This window comes from Melozone crissalis, unplaced genomic scaffold (genome assembly GCF_028551555.1).
Source record: "Melozone crissalis strain CALT ecotype California unplaced genomic scaffold, PUWL_Pcris_2 ptg000004l_1, whole genome shotgun sequence".
Classification (NCBI taxonomy): domain Eukaryota; kingdom Metazoa; phylum Chordata; class Aves; order Passeriformes; family Passerellidae; genus Melozone; species Melozone crissalis.
In genome coordinates this window covers 21906551-21929593 of record NW_026535782.1, presented here as the reverse complement: position 1 = coordinate 21929593, position 23043 = coordinate 21906551, and the positions used below count along the sequence as shown (strand labels likewise).

The following is a 23043-nucleotide window of genomic DNA, read 5'->3' as shown; positions in this document are numbered from 1 at the left end:
AATTATTTCAAATCCTGAACTGACTTTAGACATGAAGTATTATATTGTTTGGGAATGCACAATGGATAATAGTCACTTCTAGGAGCCTTGGGATACAGCATGTTAGATGTACATAGGTTTCTTTTAAAACTGTCTTTTGAAAATTTCTAAAACTATTGTTAATACCTGATTTTTAATGTTGGATTTTGCTTAAATATTATTAGATAATGAAGGTTGGGATTGAGTATATAAAAAATTGAGAAAGCCAGTTTGGTAACCAATTTTAATCAAGATTTCCAGAAATGCCTTTACGCTGCTGTCTGTGTTAAAAACCTTTTGGTGACCTAATGCTAAGGATTTAGCTTAAGAATGTTAAATGCAGTTATCTGGAGTGTTTGTGATTATGCCAGCTAATCCTGTCATTCTGGCTGAAGGGAGGGATGGAAGGATTGGCAGATTGCTTATGTGGGAACAGAAGTGGATGGAAGAAGAGTTGGGAGCATGAAACCCTGTCAGTTGCTGTACAGAGCTAGATGCAGGTGCTTTGGAAGAAGTGAGATCTAACAGCAGCAGTGGATGTGGTGCTCGACTCCTGGGAATGTCTGAGCACATTAGACTGACCTGCGCCAAGAAGGCAAACGTGAGTATTGCTGTAACAGCCAACTTAACCGTGGGCTGCTGTTCCTAGGAGAAGTGAAAGAACTTGGATCTGAGAGGAAAATAAATACAGTGAGATGGATGCCAGGTCACAGGATGCTGTGCCTTCACTAGGGAGGTGTGTGCAGCAAAGTGATAGTGCAGAATTTCTAGCTAAAACATCTGTGGAAATTGTTCTGGACCAAGGATATTCTGATTGAGAATAAAAGCATCTGTAGGGTCCCTGATAGTTGCTTAAATATGAGTGTAGTCTGTAAATACTTAAATAATATGGCAAGCTGTTGGTCGAAATCCTCCATGACTGTTGAAGGTTGCTGTAAATTTTTGGAGCAGAAGCTGTGTGGAACCTTTGACTTGGGAGCATGGAAACATCACCTCCAAGTTTTCTTCACCTTAATAAATGCCAGTTTTACTATATGGTGGTGGAGCTTGCAGTTTTGTAGCTTGCATAGGATCTTTTTAGTGCTGTCAAATGAAACTGTCAGAATCTGGGGAAATGGTGCTGCTCAGGGAGGCACTTGCCTTTTACTGAACATGTTCATGTGATTTGTGTCCACAAAGCTGCAGAAAGCCACCATCTCAGTTGTCATGTGCAAAAGTATATATTTTAAAATTGTGCATAATTGCACAATTTTTTTTCTTTTTCTTAGTGGCAAATCTGGGCAAAATATCCTAATGAATGAAATACATTATTTTATTTCCCCTCTGCCACCTGTTGGAAGTATCTGGGGAGCAGCGTTAAATCTTGTAAGCACAGCTGCAGGAGTAGGTGCATGTCTTCTCACCCATGTCATGTCCATGGATGGTTTTAACTTACAATGGAGAGCACAAGCCTCTTTTTATGTGATAAATTGATGCTGATTGGTGATATCTGTTTAGCTCTCATAGATTTCAAAATACTGACTCAAAAGTGTGCAAGTCTTTAGCCGTTTTTCATTCGTTTCATAAATTCTCAATACTCAATCTGAATCAGTTAATTCAGTTTCAACTTGCATGTGAATACCTGTGACTTGAGGCATTTCTGATGGGCGTATGGGTGAATTTAAGCATGTCTTGCAGCATAAGGTGCTCTAGGGAGGTGTCTAGTTTTCTGAACTCTGCTATTTTTCTCTTAACAAAGTTTTCAGAAAAGTATCTTTTGCAACTAGCCCAGCAGTCCAGCTGAGAAAAGATGGAACAAAGTACAAATTTCCCTGTCAGCATTTGATAAAATATCTATTAGCACCTTCACTAAATATAGTTATGTCACTGGTGTTGTGGATAGCTGACATAAGGAATTGATCAGATAATGTCAAATCCCATCTTTGTGGGGATTAAGCAGGCCTGTAATATTTGTCATGGAGATCCTTTGGTCTGTCAGATTGTTGTGCTATTTATAAATCTTTAAGATAATTGTAATACAGTTGTCTTTTAATTAACCTCATTTGCTTTTCCTCTCTTGACGCCTCTAAGGTTTTTGTCTAAGGTGTTTGATTTCACATTTTGCTGTGAAAGTTGTTTGGGTATTGGATTGCCAGCAATAGTGAATTTGTCATAAAATGGGTGGGCATTTTGTTCACATTAGGCATGCCCAAGTTTAAATACTATGTATATAGTCCAAAATACTCCAGTTCTCTTTAACAAGCAGAAAGAATATGCTCCGTTGCACTAAAGCCAAAGTTTTGTATGTCATTCAGTAGAACTGTTTTAGCCGCTCTGTTTAACCAAGCTAAAGTTGCAGTGTGAATAGCAGTAATGCCCTTTTTAACGGAAGCTGGCATCAAACACATTGTCCAGATTGGATCTTTGCTTACCAAGATACGCCTCCATTTGTGCAATTTGTGTCCATTGGCTTTGATTGGCTGCAGCCTCTTTCCCAGACTCCCCTGTCTGGCAGCCTACTTTGAAAGTTTTACTCAGATGTTAGGTCTATTTACCTCAGCTGAACTGCTGCCAATAGAGTTTTTAGTCATGTTTTCATTGCTTTTTCAGAGCTCAGATTACCTGTTTAGTCTTTAAGGATGACTCAGGGAGCCTGTATTCCAGGATTGGAATGATTTCTATAGAAGGCTTCTCAACAACGCCACATAGGATAGATGAACTATGTAATTTCCTAGTAGCAGTTGATGGAAATATGAGAGGTAGTGGAAGGAATTCAGGATTTCAGGTTGACTCCTTGCCACTGTGACTAAACAGCCTGTTAGTGTTGTTGGAGGTGTCTCACACTGTAGATACTCTTGAGTGATTCTAAGACTGATATAGAACAGTAACTTTGTGTTTTAAATGTAATAGAAACTTTTAGCTTTTTTAGCTAATAAGACGTAAGACAGAAATAGTAATTGGTTCCTTGTCATGATAAAATTTCAAATACTGTTTTTTCAGCTGAGGAAGCAGAAGCAGATATATGCAGCTTTTCAGCAGTGATTGACTGGAAAAATTTGCAATATATTTTTCAGCTTGAAATTTGGAATAATTTTGAATTGTTGAGAGAGATGGCATGAAATGAAGTAAGTCTGCAGCCTCACTGACTGCAGCAACAGAGGAGTTTGTGCTTTCCAGAAAATGAGCAAAGAAGAAATAATGCCCAAATCCCAAAGATAAATGAGAAAGGGGTGAGAGCCATGCCTAGTAATGATCTGGCTGTCAAGAGAAAGAAATTCAGGAAGGTGGTGATTATCTCTGTACTTCTAAGGATAGAGCCACACTGTGGTTTTGCTCTATGTAAGCTTGCAAAGTAGGATTAATGGAACTTACACAATGCCTAGGCCTTCATCTCTGAACAGTAGAAAATGTAATCAAAGAGATTCCAAGGAAGAGGTAGAAAAACCAAGTGAATGAGACAGGTTTGGGTTTTTCTGTGTGAGATAATTTTGGATGTGTTTCCTCCCTGCCAAGCAACCAACTATAAGTGAACAAAGAATGAAGAAACATAGACTTAATTACTGGTTTTTAGGTTGTCCATTCATAATTACTGACAAATTTCACAAAGCTGCAAGTCCTATCTGCCACTCATTGCGCAGTTGTGAATACAAGAAATTAAAGTGGTTTGAGGAGTTGACCTACGTGCTGAACTTCCTGCTTTCCCTTGGTGATAAGTCTGAATCCCAAATTAGCTGAGATACCACAGGGAAGTGTATGTGCATTCCTCAGGGGATGGCATGCACAATGTAGACGGTGAAGGTAAAAAATGCAAAAATGAGAAAATGTTCTACTGGACATTATGAGAACTCAGTGAACAGGTGGCAGGAGTTTGCTGGGTCATGGATCTTGCATGGACATTTAAAATAATTCAAAAGGAAAGTGTCATTTGGAGGCCAGTGGGAAGAAGGATTGTGGAAGAGAAGGGATGATTTAACAAACTATTGATAATTAATTGAACAGACACAACAGCAACAGGGCTCCTGAAAGATTCTTTTTGCTGGAAGAACATGGAGAAGATTCCATGTCATCACAATGTGTTAGATAATACTAAAGGATAGTTGCATTATTAATACAGGTGTGTAAATATAAGCAGACCTTGCTAATAATTTTTAGACCCTGTACGCAGATGCTTACCAGTGTAGTATTTGATCACTGTTTGCATACAAATAGATAAAGAGTAGTCAGACTTCTAAGCAGGTTTTGTCAGCTTCCTGTTTCATCTTTTAGAAACCTCTGCTTTGAGCAATGTATATTATTTTTAGGTACTGGGGAAATGTGGAAATTTGATGGCAAGAGAAATGGTTGATGTGTTTCAGCTGTAGATGAAATCCTACATAGGCAATAACTACCAAGATCTGGAACAGCTAGTCATCAGGTAATGTCTTGACTGTGACTCAGTCTATTGAATGAAAGGACTTAGGAAGATGAAGGATGATTTGCTTCCCCAGAGAGGTACCAATCACAAACTAATCAGAGTATCCTGGAAATCTAACCAAGCAGAAATTAAATCTTCACTGGACTTTTCCATTTACATAGTACTAGTCCAGATGTTCATGTTGCTGAAACGTCTTTGTTTCTGAAGGAAAATAAAGACAGGAGTCACCAGCATCATGGGATATTTACTGATTGTGACAGTTGCTGTCAGGAGGCAGGAGGAACATTCTGTCCACGCTACCTGGGCTGTGTGTGCCAATGTCTTAGGATGAAAGGGGTGCAGAAAAATGTTAGTAGATTTGCCTTTCTAGAAATCTTTCTATATATACTTAATACTCACCTAACCAGATTATCTTAAAGTTTTTAGAAGCCTCGAGGTAGCCTGATGTAAACCTGCCCTTTACTGTTTGTCAGGATGCCTTTCAGTGGGCAGTGGAAGAGGAGTGGACTGGCAAGAGACGGGGAAAAGGCATTTGCGGCAGCATTGGGAGAGGAATGGACAGTGTGCACTGGCAAGCTTACGCCATCACTAAACCCACCGGTGTCTGTCATGATAACTAAACATGGAGCCATGGTTTTAAGAAGAAATACCCCTTTTGAATGTTGTCAGTGAGAGCAGCAGTCCATAAGAAGACATGCTTAAGCTTGTGCTTAGATTATTCAGTTTAACAAGTTTTCAATTCAGTTGCAATTAATTTTTTTTAAATGGGGCATTTATTGTTTGTTGGTTTTCTCTCTTTTATCAGACATAGTTTGGTCATTCTATATAGACAGGTCCCTGTTACCTGGAGACATTATAATGTTGCTGGCAAAACTGCAACAAAATGCTTGGATTGTTTATTTAGGGGAGCTCAATGGATGAGATAGTTTTCTTAGCTGCATGGTGGCCAAGAGTTGTGATGGTGGAGGTGGGCATGTGAGCTCTGCTTGAAATTTCTGGCAACCCCACAGGCTTGAATCATGCACTCTGCTGCCCTGTTCTAACCTTTGAGAAATAATCCTTGGGTGCATAAAGATACATGGGAAAGAGTCAAGGACCATCTGGGCAGAGCCATCTCTCATGGACTCGGAATTTCTAAGTTTTTCTTGTTTCCAAGACTTTATGGAGAAGAACTGATTTTCTTGTTGAAAGCAAGTGTTTGATACTGTCTCACTGCATTAGAATGGCTTCATATGCAAAGACTTCCAAAGCCTGTTGGTGAAATAAAAAATTGCTTTATGATTTCACACAAGGCTGGATGTGTTCTTTTGATGGTTCTTCTGTATATGTTATTTTCTATGTTTCTTTGAAGAATCAAGTTTGTTGCCATTAATAAGGAGACTGAATTCAGTGGACTATGTTTTGAGGTGGTTTGTTGTTTTACTTTCTTTTTTTTTTTGAACTTTGTTTGACTTTTTTTAAGAGGCCTGGGTAGTCTCACTCATATATACAGAGTATTTTGGCTTCAGGAGCATATTTTCTTCTAAGATAGAATGACAGTGATTTTGATGTCTTCTGCCTTTTCTGTGAACAGTCGTAGTCTTCTGTTGGGAACATGAGGATGTGTTAAATTAACAGTTCACTGCCATTGTGTGATCCTCAGGCAATGCTGCACTGTATTTTTTCCTGTCACATTTAGTTGTTCTTAGAAACTGAAATGTATGGGACAAGGGAAAGAGCTTAATATTTTGAATATTTCAGTTTAGTGTCATGGCATGTAATGCATAGGAGGTGATGTGTATGACTGGGTGATTGTCTTGTCTAGCCTAGATTCAAGATCTGCTAGTTTGTGGTAAAGATTTATATAGAATTATTTAATATACTTCCTTCTAGGAGAAGCAAGTTTGGGGAGAAGGGGAGAGGAAGCAGACACAGTATTGAGCTTTTACAACTCTCTGTGAGTCACACACTCTGCCTGTAGTTGGTTGACCCTGGCTGGACTCCAGGCACCTCCCAAAGCTGCTCTCCCACTCCCCTCCATAGGTGTATAGGAAAGAGAAAGTGTAACAAAAGGTTAGTGAGTTGAGATAAGGACTGGGAAAGCACTTTGGAAGCTCATATCACACAGGATAATATATATTTTATAATGTAATTATAACCAATATTTTTGAATTTCGAAAACCCCATTTTTGTTGCTATACCAAATCACTTATTTTTCATCATCAGTTCTAAAACTTTAATTTTTTCATGCTGATGAAGTACTAAGAAAGAGCTGCAAGTTGAAAAACAAAAGTAAAGTAGAAATGAAAATAAAAGAAATAATGCTAATTAATATAGGCAATTCAAAGTAAAAGATGAATAAAACAAAAAGTCTTGTACTTTTAGATATTTTAAAATTGTCTAAAAAATTCATCTATTTAAATATAATAGAGAAATCTTTCTGTGAAAGTATAATTGATTTGCATCTTCAAATCAATGGTTAGCAAATTAGAGCTCTAACTATGTAATCTGGAACTTGAAAGTTGTAACCTACTCCTGTTATTTCATGATTATGCTAACTTGATGAGCCTTGACTGTGTCCTAAGCAACAGAGACAGACATCTGATTTTCTGTACCTAGCAGTTATGTTACTCAGCCTTTATACTTTGCATAATGTAATTGCAGTAATGGACCCATTAAAAAAATAAAAAGGGCAAGACAGTTTGCTGTGAAGATGTTTTATGTAAGTCTTAAATACTGAATAGGAGTTTTAGTGAGCAATCCAGTACGAGCTGTGTCAGCATGCTGCTGTAAAACCTGGTGCTGCTGGGGTGCAGGAATGGCACCAAGGCCATGGTGTGACAAACACCAATCCTGGTGGCATCCGTCTGTCATTTGATCATTGGAGACTTAATCCTGTTTTTGTTGGGGAATAAACAGACAGTCACAAAAATAGTTACTGTACAAGAAAATTCATATACTTTATCATTACTGCTAAGGCATATTAAAGAATGGGGATATTCAAGATACAAATCCATAATGTTTAAATGACATAATGTGTGGGGGTGAGGAAACATCAAAGGACTGTGATAACAAATAAACATATGGCTTTAGTGATCACCCTTCATCATGCAACATTCCTCTCAAGAAACTAATTATATATTAATGCCACTGGCTCTGCTCTCACACTCCATTTTCCTGTGCAGCCGTGAGCTATGTTGCAGGCAGTCACCTTTCTTGGTGTCACCTGAGACATGTCTCTTCTGCCATCTCAGTAGCTATCTGTACTCCATATTGCTTCAACATCCTTCACTTTCTACTTACATGTGCCTTTTTGGGGACTTTTTGGGGACTTTTTCTCCTCTACATTTTTTTCTTATGATATCCTAGAGTCCTATAGATGGGTTTAGAATATTCTTGCAGCTGAATCAGTCTTTTTATTCTGAAATGCAGTCCTCTTTAAGAAAATGTATCAATTCTATAAGCAGCGTGCCAACATGTTTATACTAAAATCATTGTGTTGTGTTGTTTTGTTTTGTTTTTTCTCTCTGAAGCGGTGTGTGTATTTGAAGGCAGAACCTACTTTGAAGGACAAAGAGAAACTGTGTATTCAGGCTCAGGGGACTGTGTTCTTTTTGAATGCAAGGTAAGAATACTCTTGATGGAATAAAGATTCTTGCATGTTAGAAATATCAAAGTCACGCTTTTGAAATATAGATAGGTGTACCTTAGGAAGTGACAGAAAAGGCATTCAATAGGTCCTGTGTTTATGTTGTCTGAGTTCCACATCAAATTTTTGCAAATAAATTTACTTTGCATAGCTGCAAGCTTTGATGATACAGCTTGGCAATCAGGCAGCATTCTTTCTTCCCTAGGTATCGTCCCCACCGTCAGTAATGAAACATCAACAGATTACCTTATGTTTCCATCTGCAGTGTTATTGTTCAAAATTATGTGCTCAGGGGTAAGAGATACAGATGTAATGGGGGCATAGTTTGGAATTCAGGATCATTCTTCAGAGGAAAAGCTAGGGGGAAAAGAAGAAAAAGAGCTGGTACACCAGGTATCTGGTATTTCTAGTGGTGGAAATGGGGTAGGCTTGGGGTTTTTATTTGTAAACAGAATATATCTGATGCTGAGTCAGTCTTGCCCTGCTGCATGAATACAGCTGCCCTTCAGGGCAAAAATATACTTTAAGGGTAAAATATACCTCAGGGACAGCTGTGGGTTAAGAATTACACAAACTGCTGCAGTGAGTTGTGTGTTGTCTCTCTAGGGGAGGGATGGGGAAAAATCCTGTCTGCTTAGAGAGCTGCAGGCTGTGGGCTGGAGTTGAAAACCTGAACACACATTTCTCAGCAGAGAAAGAGAGGCGAGCAATTCCTCTCCCTTCTCATCATGGAGCAGTCTATCAGATCAGTTTCTGGAAATCTCAAACATTTTCATACAGTTGTTAAAAAGTGTATCTTACAAAGAGGAACTGGGAATTCTTCTCTAACTGCTGTTGATTTTAATCCTTATGAGCTTGATTGCTGCAGTAGGGCCTTTGACACCCTTTTGAGAATGGCATGAAGAAGCTGACCAGAAATAATTTTGGATTCAGCTGTAGGCTTTTTGGGGCTATGAGCTTGTATTTTCAACATGGCACCCAAGACATGAATTCTATGATTAGTCAATGGATATAATTAACAATGATCAAAAGTTACATGACATTGCCTGTGTTCCTTGCAGCTGGCAGTTGTGATACTGTATTAAAAAAAATGCCTCTGTTGGCTGGGCTAGTCTGTGTTTTGTTGATTAGACTTGTTTTCTGGTAGGCTGCCTCACTGTCTTGGTAGAAATAGTAAGCAGCAACTTTGGCTGATTGAAATGCTGCTTTTTCAAGGATTGAAGTATGCACAGTTTCTGCTGAACACCCTCGTGAATGATAATTCAGAGCATAAAATCTGTAAGCTTTGTTGGTCAGTTAGGAATTCATAGATGGGAATTATTTTATTACTACCAGAGTTCTCATAAAAGGATATAATTAATGACTTCAAGTCAAGAGGTATTAATAGGAATGGCGTAGGTACTGGTTTCATGCTTGGAAGATTATAATGATGTTATCAAGGCAATGTATGGAAATTTTTCATTTTGTCTGGATGTAATTAAAAGCCTCATATTTTGTTTTGATTGGCTGCTGCAGTTTTGTATGCTATAGGCATGCACTTCTCTGTTTGAATATTATAAATAAGTGAATGAAAGATTATCTTCCAAATTAGACTTTATAAAAGATTAAAATAAAATCCAGACTATCTTAATTGATGTTATTTCTATCAAAGGTTAATTTAGCTTATGGGATTGCTGGGTTTTGTTTGTTCTGGTGTACAGCACATCTGTCTGATTTGCTTTATTGTATTATAAGATTAGGGCTGGTATCTCTGTCAAGATTGTTTAAGGTAAAGTTTGAGCAGTCATTTTGATGTTGGCCATTGTGTACATTTTCATCTTTATATTTCATGCTTAAAGAGGATTTAAAATTAAATGCTAGACTAATAATAATACTACACACACATGCAATAGCAGATGCATTATTTTAGATGTTTTTCTTGCATGCAGAAATGCATAGTGCTGAGTTCATTGAAGTGTTATTTTAACCACATCACTTATTTTATGGCAGATGCCTCTGAGGAACATGCTGTATTTCGCCTTATTTTCTTTCTTTGCCCTATCATGACTAGAGTACAGCAAGACACATTATTTATGGCCTGAGGGAGCCTAAGGGAGGTACACCCATGGTAGGCAGGTTGCTAAGGCAAGCATTTTGTGTGGCCATACTGCAGCAATTTCAGGTGACCTGCGCTGAGTGCCTGAACATACTTGTGCACCTTCTTGTGGTGTTGTACACTTCCAGACGCCTAATAAAAACCTCTTTCCTAATAGGGACTCAGTGCCAGTTTCTTTCAGTGTTACTGCCACTGAAAGCAGTGAGATCAGAGATGCTCAAGATTGATTTTACTTGCTGTGTATATAACAAGCTTCTTTAGAGTATTCATTATGGGGACCCTTGACTCTGGAATCTGCTGCCTCAGTTTTTGAGAAATAGTTGTAACTCTTACAGGCATAATGCTAAGAGAAACTTCTGAGACAAGTTACTTGACAGCTAGGATAAGAGAAGAATGAGAGTTGTTGCCACGCTTCTGCTTGCTTGAAAAGGTTTGAGTATAGGACAGTTCCTGATGGTTTTATTTATATTTATATATTTATATAAAGAAATATAAATAAATATTAATATATTTATTTATATTTATTCCTATCTCACAGTATTAATCAATTACCTCAATTTAACAGGACCACAAAATGCAGCGAATTCCAAAAGGCATCTGTCCAGCTTTGAGCTGCCCAGAATCTCAACAGATCCCCTTATCCCACAGTTGCTGCAAAGTCTGTAAAGGTAAGGTAGTAGCAGGATATATATATAAGCTCAGTGTAATTTTTCATTCTTATAGATTGTAAATGGATTTTTTTTTCTGATAATTTTGAATAAGACACTCCTGTGCATGATGATCACTGTAGATCTTGGGAAGCTGAATAGGTGACAACTGCACTGTGATGTCTGAAAGTGGTTTGTAAAATGTTTTGTAATGTAAATTCTGTGAAACAAGTTTTTGTGTTTTATTCCAGCCAAAAATGGGTGGAGAGTCTAAGAAATCATGTATATAATTACTGATTTCTCTTCCCTTCACCCACTCCAGTGTCCCAATGAAATAGACTGGAGAAATATTCATGTTTCCGAGCATTCTTTCTGGGGTGCTTTGAGATATCTCTTTCAGAGGACCATTTGTGCTAAGCAGATGTTCAAGTACTTGGGTAACTTGTTCACCTCTCTGGGCTTGCAGTCTACATCTATAAGCAGAAACTTTGGGAAATATTTTTGTATGCTGTGCAGCTTTGCGTGCTACACCCGGTCTGATCCTTACCAAAGGAGCGCAATGTAGGAAGTGCTCCGAGTCCTTGGCCCACCCTTTTGATCTGGACTAACCCTGGTATCTTCAAAGCTATTAGCATTTGCATCTTCAAGCTGCATCTGTTTTTTATATGACTAAATAAGATAAATTGAAACCTGGCATGAAGGAATGTGTTAGGCTCTTGGCCTGATTTTAGGTATACATCAGCGAAGATTGCAGCTATGGCTATTTCTGCGCTACTCAGCACAAACATGAAGAATATGATTAATGACATCAAGCAGAGGGATAAGAAAGTAGAAGAAAAGTTAAGAGAAGACAGGTCTTCAAGTCTGTCACAGTCCAAAAGGATTTTTTAATGATAATTTTCTATAAAATCTTCAGTAGCTTAGAGAAAAGGAGGCTATGTTTCTTGTGGCTGGTATTTCAGCTAGAAAATTTTAATATATGTTGGTTGAGTGCTTTCTGAATATTTTCAATCCTCCCTGAGCTATGCTAGCTTGGCTTCTCATGAGGCAAGGAGCTTATTCTTTAAATGAGAAGCTGCTGTAGGCTGTTATTCAGTAGCATGCATTTTGTTTATTAATTCAGCTGCTATATGAATGTTGAGAATCTTAATAATAATCAATATGAAAGCCCTCATACTTTCTGGATGACATGTATCTTCATAGTTAATGTCAAAATCTGATGCAATCCAGTAGAATCCAGAAATAAGCCTCTTGCTTTTCCATGAACTCAGGATTCAGTGAGGAGGGCAGCAAAAAGGCAAAAAGGAGATATTGCCATGGCCAGAGGTTGCTCCTGATGCACACGCTGCTGCTGTCATGAAGGAGTATTGGAGACCCTTTGGCACAATTAAACTGTGGAATGTTTTGCTCCATAATATTCTGTTAGATGCCATCACTGTGGTAGCTGTGGTGGATGATGATGTCTGGGTAACATTACCTAAGCATGCCTTTAGAGAAACAACCCACAGCAGGAGGAAGAAAAGCATTAGCCTGTCATATCACAGTAGGTCTGTGATGTTTCTGTCATAACCATGTCACTGGGCCTCAGTACTAAAACATTTTGTCTTTATGGGATCTTCTGCTTCCTTTTCTTCTTTGGCTTCATTCCTATTGTTTTACACTGTTCCTGAGCTGCTCAAGTGCAAAAGACTTCTTTGACCTGACCTCCAAGCATCCCTGCTGCCGCTGTCCTGCTTGGGGTTCTTGTTTAACTAAGCTTCTGTGAGGTTAGGGTTAGAAGCTCTTTCACAGCAAAATATGAAGCAGAAACCAGGTGGAATGATAACACTAATAATCTTTATTGCTGAAAAATACTTTTTTGCTATTTTGCAAGAGGCTTGTGTTGCAGCCTGATGCCAGCTTGCATTCTGGAGCTGTTGCTCTTACACCAGTCCTTGTCCCCTGAGCTTAGCCTACACTCCCAAGGTCTCCTGTGGCTTTCAGAGAAGAAAGTAATTATTGGAAAACACTGCTGCTGCTTGATCAATTAATGCTTCAGTGAAAGAAGGAAACTTGAAACAAATAAAATTAATGAGAGAACAGGGAAGGAGACAAGCTCTGCACCTTTATCTACAGATCTGGAAACTGTGAAAGCTTCAAGTCAGTTTCTAGAACCAGTTAATGTTGTTCAACAACGTTAAATCATTAGATTTCATGAGAGCAAACAGAAGAAATTTAAAAAGAAACCTACTGAGTTGAAAGGTTCAATCTAAATTTCCCTGCCTGGAAAAGAACTTCATAGTCTTAAAAATTTATAATTAAGGTACAATGTAAAATGGCCACACTCAGGAAAAATAGAAAAGAAAAAATTAAGAAAATAGGAAACAGGGATGGCTAAGAGGTGAGATTTAAAAATAAAATTCTCTGTAATGGAAAGAATGATGTAATAAGGAAAGAGTATTCAGTTAGTGGAGGAAGGGAAGAGATAAGAGGAGAGTAAAGCAAAACAAGTCAATGTTAATCAAAGACTTTTGGTTAAATATAGAAGGATTTTACAAATACACCTGGGAACTAAAAGTTCTAAAAGTATTATCACTAATAAATGAGATGCTGAGTGTCTAAGCTGTTAAGGTCTTTTATAAATGTGCAAACAAACAAACACACAAAAAAAGAAAATTACAAGAACTATATAATTAAGACATGTCCTGTGAAAGTAATTAACAATGACAAGGAGACAGTAAGGGGATTTGAGCAAGGCTCCTATCCAGCTGCTTCAGATCAGTGCTATAACCTGAAATTGAATTGAAGACCTAGAGACAGTCTGTTCTGGTGGCCTTTAGTACTGCTCTCATCCATTTCATGCTTGGTACAATTTATTTTTCTGTACCTCACAGACAATAGAAAGGTATTCTTTGACCTAACTGAGAAAAAGAACCGAGAAAAAGATAGCGCTGTCTTCGACAGGTGTGTTTTGTAATCCCTGGATTCTTTTTAACCCTCAATCATGCTTGTTTCTGTGCAGGCCATGACTTTTGCACTGACGGCCATAACTGCATGGAGCATTCTGTGTGCCGGAACCTGGAGGACAGAGCTGTCTGTAGCTGCCGGGACGGCTTCCGAGCCCTTCGAGAGGACAATGCCTACTGTGAAGGTGATGCCCTGTGCACAGCCTCAGCACTTCTCTATAAATTACTGTGGGATGACTCCATACATTCGTAAGCTGTCAAAGGGATTGACATATTCAATGCAGTGAGTTAGATGTTGATCAACTAAAATAATCTCTTCAAATAAGTTCATTAAAAGAAAACGAAAAAATCTGCTCAGCATGGAGGTAAACAGTTAATATGGATGAGATCTTGAATTAGAAATGTGCTTCCATAGGAGAGTTTTCCTTTGTTTTCCAAGGTATTCAGATACTTAGGCAATCTAAATTCAAGCATTTGAAAAACTTATTAGTGTAACATTTTGTTTCTGTTTTCAGTGCTGCATGTTCCTATTTTCTCTCCTCAGGAAGCAAGAAATGCTATAGGTTAGATTCTAGTATTGTTAATCACATTGTTAATCTTTACTGAGTAAAGATTCATTTTTTTGAGTTGCTGTTTTGTTATCAGGAACCAACAAGCTACTTAATCAGAAGAGAATAATCTGTACAATCTAGCATCATCAGATGAAAGGAACTCATCCCCACTGCAGCAGTGAAAGCCAAAGTCCTCTGCAGAGTCTCCCAGTGTTGGTGCTAACTGTTGCTCTGCCTCATGAAACCCCTGATTCTGTAAACATAATGCCAGTGTGCTGTCAGGCCCTTCTCACAATAAAGCTCAAGTGTTGGCAGCAGAATGGACTTTGACTAGTAAGCAGTTCTGTTCAGATTAAATTGAAAGTCAAGCATTTATGAGGAGATGTAGTTTAGGGTACTCTGCAGTCCCACCTAATACCTGCATTATTCTCTGGTGTTGCACAATAAATGGGATAAATTGAGTCCTTTTAAGATTGTTCCTTTGGCTGAACTTTGCTGAAGTTAATGCCCAGAGCTTGCTTGAGTTAGTAGCTGCATTAATGTCAGTGGGAATGCTCATTTGTGGACTTACATTTGAGAATTTGTGGCTGTTTTTGGGAAAGAAGCATATAAGTAATTCAGCTTTATATACGCCTCTACTTATTTTTTATGGTAAGCCTTCTGATGTAAGCTGATTTTGAGAAGCAGAACTGAAAATCTTCCAGAACCAAATCCCTTGGCCCCCATCATGTTCCAGGAGGTATCTGACACCAGGACCTGCTGTGTAACTTGTAGCATCAATTGCATTTTGTACCAGAGTCCCTGGAGACTGCTGTGGCCTAGGTTGTGGATCTGTGTTCCTGGGAACTCATCAGCCATTCCCTATTTTAGGGAGTCACTGCAGCAATGGAGTTTTGGTGAATTTAGGGGCTTTAAGAGGTTTTTTTACCTGCAGCTCCATTGTTACTCTGCTCAATGAAAGCAAAAAACCAAATTGCATATTCTTGGTGATTTCCATGTCTCTCACATTAGAGTCTGTTGCTTTGTGTGTAACTTGCCAGGCATGCCATAAGCAAAGAAAGAGAAGAAACTTTTTAATCAGCAATGAGGGTGAAATGTTTGATGAGGACACAGTAGATTATCATATGTGAGGCTGATGCATTCTCATTATAAGAGGATTTACCAGTTTGTGCAGCACCTGATTTCAATATGATGAGCTTTTGAGAAGATTTCTTGGCCCAATTGTTTCTGTATGGGAAAATGACATTGGTTCTGGGTGGTAATTATGAATCTGCTTAACTTCTTTCAGAAAACATGCATAAGTGAATAAAAGATTGGGACATGTTATTTACATAAAAATAATAATTTTGCTTATTACATGTATAGGCATTTAATTGTAACCTAAAAATGTTCCTGATCCAGGCGCGCTTGCCCATGTTGAAGGTGATGGGAGTAAGTTACACTAGGAAGATGTGCCCACATGAGCAAAGCTCAGGAGTGGGTCACTTCCCAAGAGGTTCTCCCTGCCAGATGTGAAGCTGCCTCAAGAGGCAAACCATGCTGGCTTTGCTTCTGGTTCTGTGCTGTAGCTGTGGTGTTGGCACCACACTTGAGCCACGCACAGTTGGTACAGGGGTCCAGACCTGCCTTGGCTGCCCATCCCTGATTGACTGTGGGGTTGTGTGTTGGAAGGATGGGAGATAAGGCTAAAAATCAAAACTTCAGGATTTTTTTTTGTGGATGGGGCAGGGGACTGAAATAGCCATGTTTCTTCAGAGTTGTGCTTTTATTATTGTATCCCTTTTTCGGTTCAAATGTCTCTTTGAGCAGGGGATTTTATTTCTGGAGAGAGACTCTTACTTGATATACTAAACTAACAAACAGCAAAAGGCACAATGGCAGTAGTGTAACACCAAATCTTTTCAGAGTCCTGGGCCTCATCTTGAAAAGCAGAAATGGTCCCAACCTCCCTTTCTCTGTGGATACCCTTTCTTCACTCTGCTATTATTCGGTCTTTAATTGCAAGCAGTGCCAGGTGTAGAACTGTAGAGTTAACACAAAGCCTTTCAGAGAAGGCTTTTTGTAAGGCCTAGAGCCCATAGATATGAGAGCTGTTTCTGTGTTTGCACTGCACAAACTTCAGATATACTGCACAATTGGATGTCATTGGTTCTATGTTAGAGCCAAGTTTCACCAAATACCATCCTGATTTGTGCTCTAGCACGATCAAAATGGAAAGAATAAACAGAAGTAATGATGCTCCCATTTGCAGAACTATTCCTTAAGGAGAAAAACAAAAATACAAACCTCAAAGCTGGTTTCATTGTGGGTCTGAAAAAGCTGCATAAATTTCACCTAAATGATGGAAGAGTTTGGCTTCTGTCCTAGAATGAACCAGTGCTTTTCCAAAGCTGTGGGATGTCTCTAGATACTTTTATGGTGCTGCTATATTATAATAATATTTGTTAATATTTACATCACATTTAGCTTTCTTTCACAGTGCTGCATAAAGCAGTACTTAAAGAATTGGTATTTCTTAATTTACATGCTGGAAGCCTTATTCCAAATACTTTTAAATCTATTTTCTGCCTCAGGCTATTATGCAGTTTGAGATACTTTGTGAGCAGGTTGTGTATGGATTATGCTCTGCTGCCCAGGTGTAGGTGCTTTTAATGCAGCATCCTACCTAACAATAACAGCTTACTAAAACAGGTGTTCTGGTAAAGTGTAATTAGTTTTTCCTGAAGCTGTGTGTGCAGTACTCTCAAATTGAAGATTACCCTGTGGAATATATTTCAAAGAGTGTTCGATACCCACTGCTTTTATGATGGTGGAGTTATGCTGAAGAGGCTTTTCAGGATAAAGGTTGTGACTCTTGGCTGCCAAGGTAATCTGATGCATCTAGAGGAGCATATTTCAGCTATCTCTCTGCAAAATATGATTTCAGTTCAGAAGTACTGCCAAGGATTGCTGATTAAATAGAGAGCAGAGGAAGCTCGAGAAAAAAGACCTGAAAATACAATAATTTTTGTGAAGACCAAGACAGAACATGACCTGAGAAAACTGCATTATTCTTTATCAAGAGGATTTTGCCTGATGCAGAGGCTATTTTACATCACATATCTGTCTTGGCTGTGATAGAGTTAAATTTCCTTGTAGCAGCCTGTGTGGTGCTGTGGTTTAGGTTTGTGATGCCATCCTCAGTAGTGAAAATAGGAGTACAGTGTGGTTGTTTCTCAGAGATTGGTCGAGCATCAGTCTGCTGCTGGTAGCTGGAGAGTGGTTACCTTTGAGCCCTTTTTTTTTCCTATCCCCTTTCACTTATTTTATGATATCAAAAATGTTTTATTTATATCAAATGATGCGTTTTTTCTCACTTTCATTCTTTTTCCTAATCCCTCCATCCGACTGTGGGGTTGAGCAAGAAAAGAGCTGCTGGGTGCCAAATTGCTGACCAGGGTCAGCCCTCTACATGTGACAAATTCGTTATGGGTGTGTGGACATGATGTTTATTTTTTGATATTTAGAAATTTAGTTGTACTATTTACACAGTATACAACATAGTTAACTTAGAACAATTTTGTGTGAAACAATTTTCAATTTATATTCTAATTTATTCTCTCTCCTCACTAACTCTTCTAGTTTCTCTGCTGTTGTCATGTTTGTCCCAGTTTCAAGTGTAGCAGATGAAATTAGACCAAAGACTGAATGACTTTGTCTGGATTTGAGAATTACATCAGCTTCGCTGATGATTGTCCCTTGAGGGGAGATGGTTTTCAGTTGAGAAATATGCTTTTGAATAAGCTGGCTTGATTTGAATCATTGCCAGTGGAGGGAAGTAAGCAGTCTTAGAGGAGAAATTGCCTCTTTCCAGAGATTTCTGGAGCATGTCAGAAATGACACCTGGTTACACCTTATCAGGTGTCCCTTAGCTCACAGTTGTATATTACTATTCTGTTTGGAAAGATTTACTAATTTATCCCTTTTTATGCTTAAAAATACTATTAACCCTCTTCCCCAACAATATGAATATTGCACTTATTCACTTACCTAATTAGTACAATCTGTTGTTAATCTTCTTGTTAATCTTGTTGGTTTTAACTACTGGATTACAAAAATAAAGCATATTTGCAAGATTAATTTGACTTCCATGGATTGTAGTGAAGAGAAGAAATCTTATAAAGGATAAATAGTTACAATCAAATTACAGTGTTGCATCATATTGGCCAAGTAGAGTTATAAAGAACATACTTTTTGTTAAATTAAGTGTAATATTGGGAGAGTGTAAGCAAGAGACTTCCATAACGGAGATAACCCTCAAAGTATTACAATATATTCTATTAAGTCTTCGGGGTCTTTAATAGACAGTACTGAGCTATTTGCTAGCTTTGCTGTCTTCATGGTATGCACCATTTTTTTTTTTGAGTAAGAGTCCTACTTAAAAAGCTCTACAGTACTCTCAGCTTTGTGAACCTGGGAAGGCTACTCACATTCCCTCTTCTAAGAAAAAGTATTTTTTGGAAGTGAAAACTGTCAATAGCATCACATATAGATAAGAAATAAAGATTTCCATCTCCATCAGCTGGCAGTTCGTTTGACTCACTCCCTAGTCATTTTGAGTTGGATTGGGAAACCAATCAAGCAGAAAGAAAAACTTGCACTCTCGGAGGGAGGAATTTTATTTCCAAATTTCTATAAAAACTAATTAAATTGTATTAATATTAAAATGAAATATTAATATTAAATAGTATTAATGTATTATCAATTATTAATGTTTTTTTCTCATCAAAAGCACTGTCATCTTATTTCCATCATTATGTTAGTGAGAAATCTTAATATGTGGAATTAGAAAAGCAGTTTTAATGTGTCAGTGTAGTGGAGCAGGACCAATCCTTCTTGTCTGCTATGGCTTTAATTAAGGAAAATAATAAAGTTTATTCCTAACTTAAAGTGCAGAAGCAGTATCCCTGACATCAGTTCATAGATTGTGGTTCCCACTGAGGTACAGATTGTGTCATCACTAGTAGCAGTGAGATAGTTTGTATGTGTAGAAATTTTAGGATGTATTCTGTGTTACTTGATTTTGTTTACTTCTGCATTAATTATGTTTGGAATGATTCTATCATCCAGCCATAGCCAGGATTGAGAATGATGTTACTACAATTAAGAAAAAACCAAACAGCTGAAATTAATCATATGAAGGGAGCTTCTTGAAAACCCTTAAACTCTGCTCTTACTATCTGGTAAGGAGAGGTTTTATTGCACTGAGAGCAACCCTTTTCCACTTGCAATATAAACATATGATGTAATTTGTCTTCAGATGAGAAGTTAAGGTGAAAGCTTCCATACAAATTAAGCAGACCTGCAACCAAAAGAGAAAAGAAAATAAAGCTTTAATTTTGTTCTTATTTTACTTTCGGTTCAGTTTTCACTGTTAGCTGGGAGGTGACTACTGAAAAAATCAGGTGCTTTGACTGTGTGAAAAGTACCCACAGCCAAGTGGTTGGGTTTCTTTTGTAACTTTGAAAACCTCAGTCTAAAAGTGCAACATTTCTTAACAATACATAAAGGCTGGATTCCCAAGAGTTGTAAAAAAGACACAGAAATGCCTTGTGTTAGGGCAAACTGAATTTAAAACAAATATTCTTTCATGAAGAGTGCAGAGCAATAGCAGCCACAGTGTTTGTATCTGTTCTGGTACCTGTAACTAGTTTGGCACAGTTTGAGGGACAGCTGAGTTGTGGTATCAGCACTTTTCTGTAAAAGAGGCAGTAATATACCAGGTGGCTCACAAGAATATGCTGCATAGTTTAGACCCAAAGACAGTTTAACCCACACATGGGGGCCTTACCACTGCTCACAGGTGCTGTCTTTGCTGTCTTCCAATAGGGAGTTTAAAATACATTGGTTCAGTACAATCTGTGCCTTGTCTTCCTGAGAAGAACCCAATAGATATTTGTAGTCTCTGTATAAAAATATTAATGCTCTTCATTACCCTTTTAAAATAGGGAAAAACAAAAACACGATGAGTGGCAAGTATTTGAAATTCTTAACATTCACAGTTCAAAATGATAAGTTGTCATACTTAACTAGGAAAAGAAAAATATTATTTTGAAATTCCGATTTAAAGATGTAATCCTAACTCAGTGCAGTGCTGAAGGGGGTTGGATCATGAGCTGGAGTGCCAGTAAGCTGTTCCGATTTTCAGAATTGACTAATTAGTCATATACAACATCCTTTTTGTTCTCAGTATGCGACTGTATCAGACTAGTTATTTGGAGCCTAACGAAAGGCCCCCTGGTATGCTTTCATATCTGACAAATAACTATATATAGGTACTTGTTTCATCACATATACACTACTATATGAATTAATTATAAGGTATTAAATTGTAAGAAGATGCAGTTTGACAAGTAAAATATTCCATGATGACAGATAGTATTTGTTTTCAAAATTTTCATGTGATATATATTTTTAAAACTACATGTGTGTGGAGTCCAGTGATGCTTTCACAAGACTGAGATCAAGACTTCCATTTCTTCCAAGATTCTCACATTCACAAGTAGCTGCTGAGCAATATCTCCTACTGCATGTCTTAACAAGGACAGTTTTATCTCTACAGTCTGTCTTCCTTTCCAAAAACTGGGGCAAGTTGAAATAAAAACAACTCTTTGTACTGTTAAAAATGATATTTCTGAAATGCTGTATTGTTGCATTATGTCCTTGCAAAGCTGAGTAGAACTTTAGTCAAGAAACATAGACCTTGATGACTTTGCTTTTATTTCAAGTATTTTTTTGTCCTGATGGCCTCTTCAGAGGCTGCAGGATGGACAGAGAAATCATGAACTTAAGCCAAGATCAGAGATTTAAAAGAGCGTGAAGGGAAAAGAACCAGGATGTGTACAATATGTATGTGTTAACTGTGCAGTTTAGTTAGGGGCTAGGAAATAATATGCCCTATGTGAAGAAGCAGCAGTTAGAAGTTATTTTTAGTCTAATTAATGCTTTATCAATTTAGTCAAGGTACAATAACATCTTCTTCGGTTACTTACAAGAGTGCTAACACTTAGAATCCACCTCACCCAGTTCCTCTACAGATCTGTTAATAATTCAATAAAATCAATATACACTAGTAACTGCCCAATTCTTCTTACCCACTGCTGCATGAATTGTTAGCAGCCAAGTTCTTTTTTGGGACCAGCATGGTGAGAATAATGGAAGGTTATTTTACCCTTTTGTTCTTGATCTTTATGTATGCTTGAGGTAATTTTTGTATGCATTAACTCAGCATGAGGGATATGTTCTTATAGTTGATTCACAGGGCTGGATTAATTGTGATTCTTTAGGTTGTAGTGCTTTTCTCTTTGGTAGAGGAGAGACACACAGGTCTAGAAAGGTAGACAAAAATAAAAGTAAAAAAACTCCCCAAGAGCAAAAAACAATTTTGAATTTAGATTGTATCCTTGTTACCTCTTGAAAATTTTGCTGTAGGGGCCAGGCTTTTCACTGGCTGTTGGTAGTAGCAAAAGCACAGGGTTTAAAGAGAAAAAAAAGTTGAAAATTATCTAAAGAGGGTAGCAGTGATAACAACTATGGTGGTGCTGTCAGCTGGAATAAATAATGTGAAAAAATACACAATTTTGATTGAAGTTGATGGTTACATCCTTTGTGGGATATGTCAGTTGTAAAAACTGCTACAGTGGATTTGATGGAGCAAAGCAAAACAAAAGTGCAGTGATTGTTTTGTAACTGACTGGAGGCAACAGCAGCAGTTAAACCATAGGCTTGACAGGTGATGGAGAGTCTAGAAATAGTGGTGGGAGGAGGAGGAGGAGGAGCAAGGGCTGTGCCAGAGCCCCAAGATATTTTTTCATCTTAGATGGCAAGTGAGAAAGGGTTTATACAAAAAGAGACACATAGAAGACAGTGTTATGGAAACCAAAAGACACGAGATATTGAAAACAGGCAGTAGGTGAAAATGAAGGGAAGCTGAAGAGAGTAGGAGCTTGGAAATATGATCAAGGGAATGTGAGACCCTACTGGGAATATTTTTATTAGAGCAATGAGGAAGTTTTAGCATGCTAAACATTTGAGCAGTTGGGAACGTAGTGTGTTTGGTGGTGGAAATACAAAAGTCCAATACTTTCACAGATGGGTAAGCTGGTGGGATCGTACTTCAAAGTTATGCTCTGCTCTTTTTCTTTTAAGGAATAAGAGCTGATGGGTTGAGTACAGGAGGAGAGACAAAGGGAGAAAAATCTGAAGACGGGACTAAATGTAGGTAGAAAGTGGTTGCAGGAGGAAAACAGCAGAGAAGCTTGATGTCAGAGGTAGAAAGTGAGAAAAGTAGGACTTGTTGGTGGAGGGATGACAAAGAGAAAGTAAATGGGCAGAACTTCTTTTCGTCTGTGATCCTGTTCCAGGTGCAGAACAGGTTATGTTTGCTGTAAAGGTTTTAAATCCTCATTTACCTTTTCAATGGTATTGATTGCTGTGAATGGTCACTGTTCATTTTCATAGTCCCTTAATTGTTGAGTAGCACCTGCTGATTTTGTGATGCCCTTTTTCTAGGTTAGGGCCAAGAGAAGAGTCTCAATCTTTCCCTGCTTGTCTCTCTGTATGAGTCAGGGTGGTAGTGATAAAGCTAAGGGCCTGAAAGGCCTTTGTTGGGATCATAGTTACTGGTGTCCATCCTTGGGGTTCTCAGCAGGGAGGCCCAGGATTCACAGGAGTAGAGAGTGGTGATGCCCTTGCTCTTACCAGCAGAGCCCTCAGATCAGGATGGAG

The 23043-nt window shown here is 38.1% G+C and overlaps 1 protein-coding gene across 1 annotated transcript in view; it reads left to right on the top strand.

Moving 5' to 3' along the window:
* NELL2 (neural EGFL like 2) overlaps positions 1-23043 on the top strand; it is a 135034-nt gene that overhangs the window by 46121 nt on the left and 65870 nt on the right. Inside the window, exons 10-12 of the mRNA XM_054271306.1 lie at positions 7924-8015; positions 10700-10802; positions 13783-13911. Of these exons, the coding sequence (XP_054127281.1) occupies positions 7924-8015; positions 10700-10802; positions 13783-13911 (324 nt within the window). The remainder of the gene's footprint in view (positions 1-7923; positions 8016-10699; positions 10803-13782; positions 13912-23043) is intronic.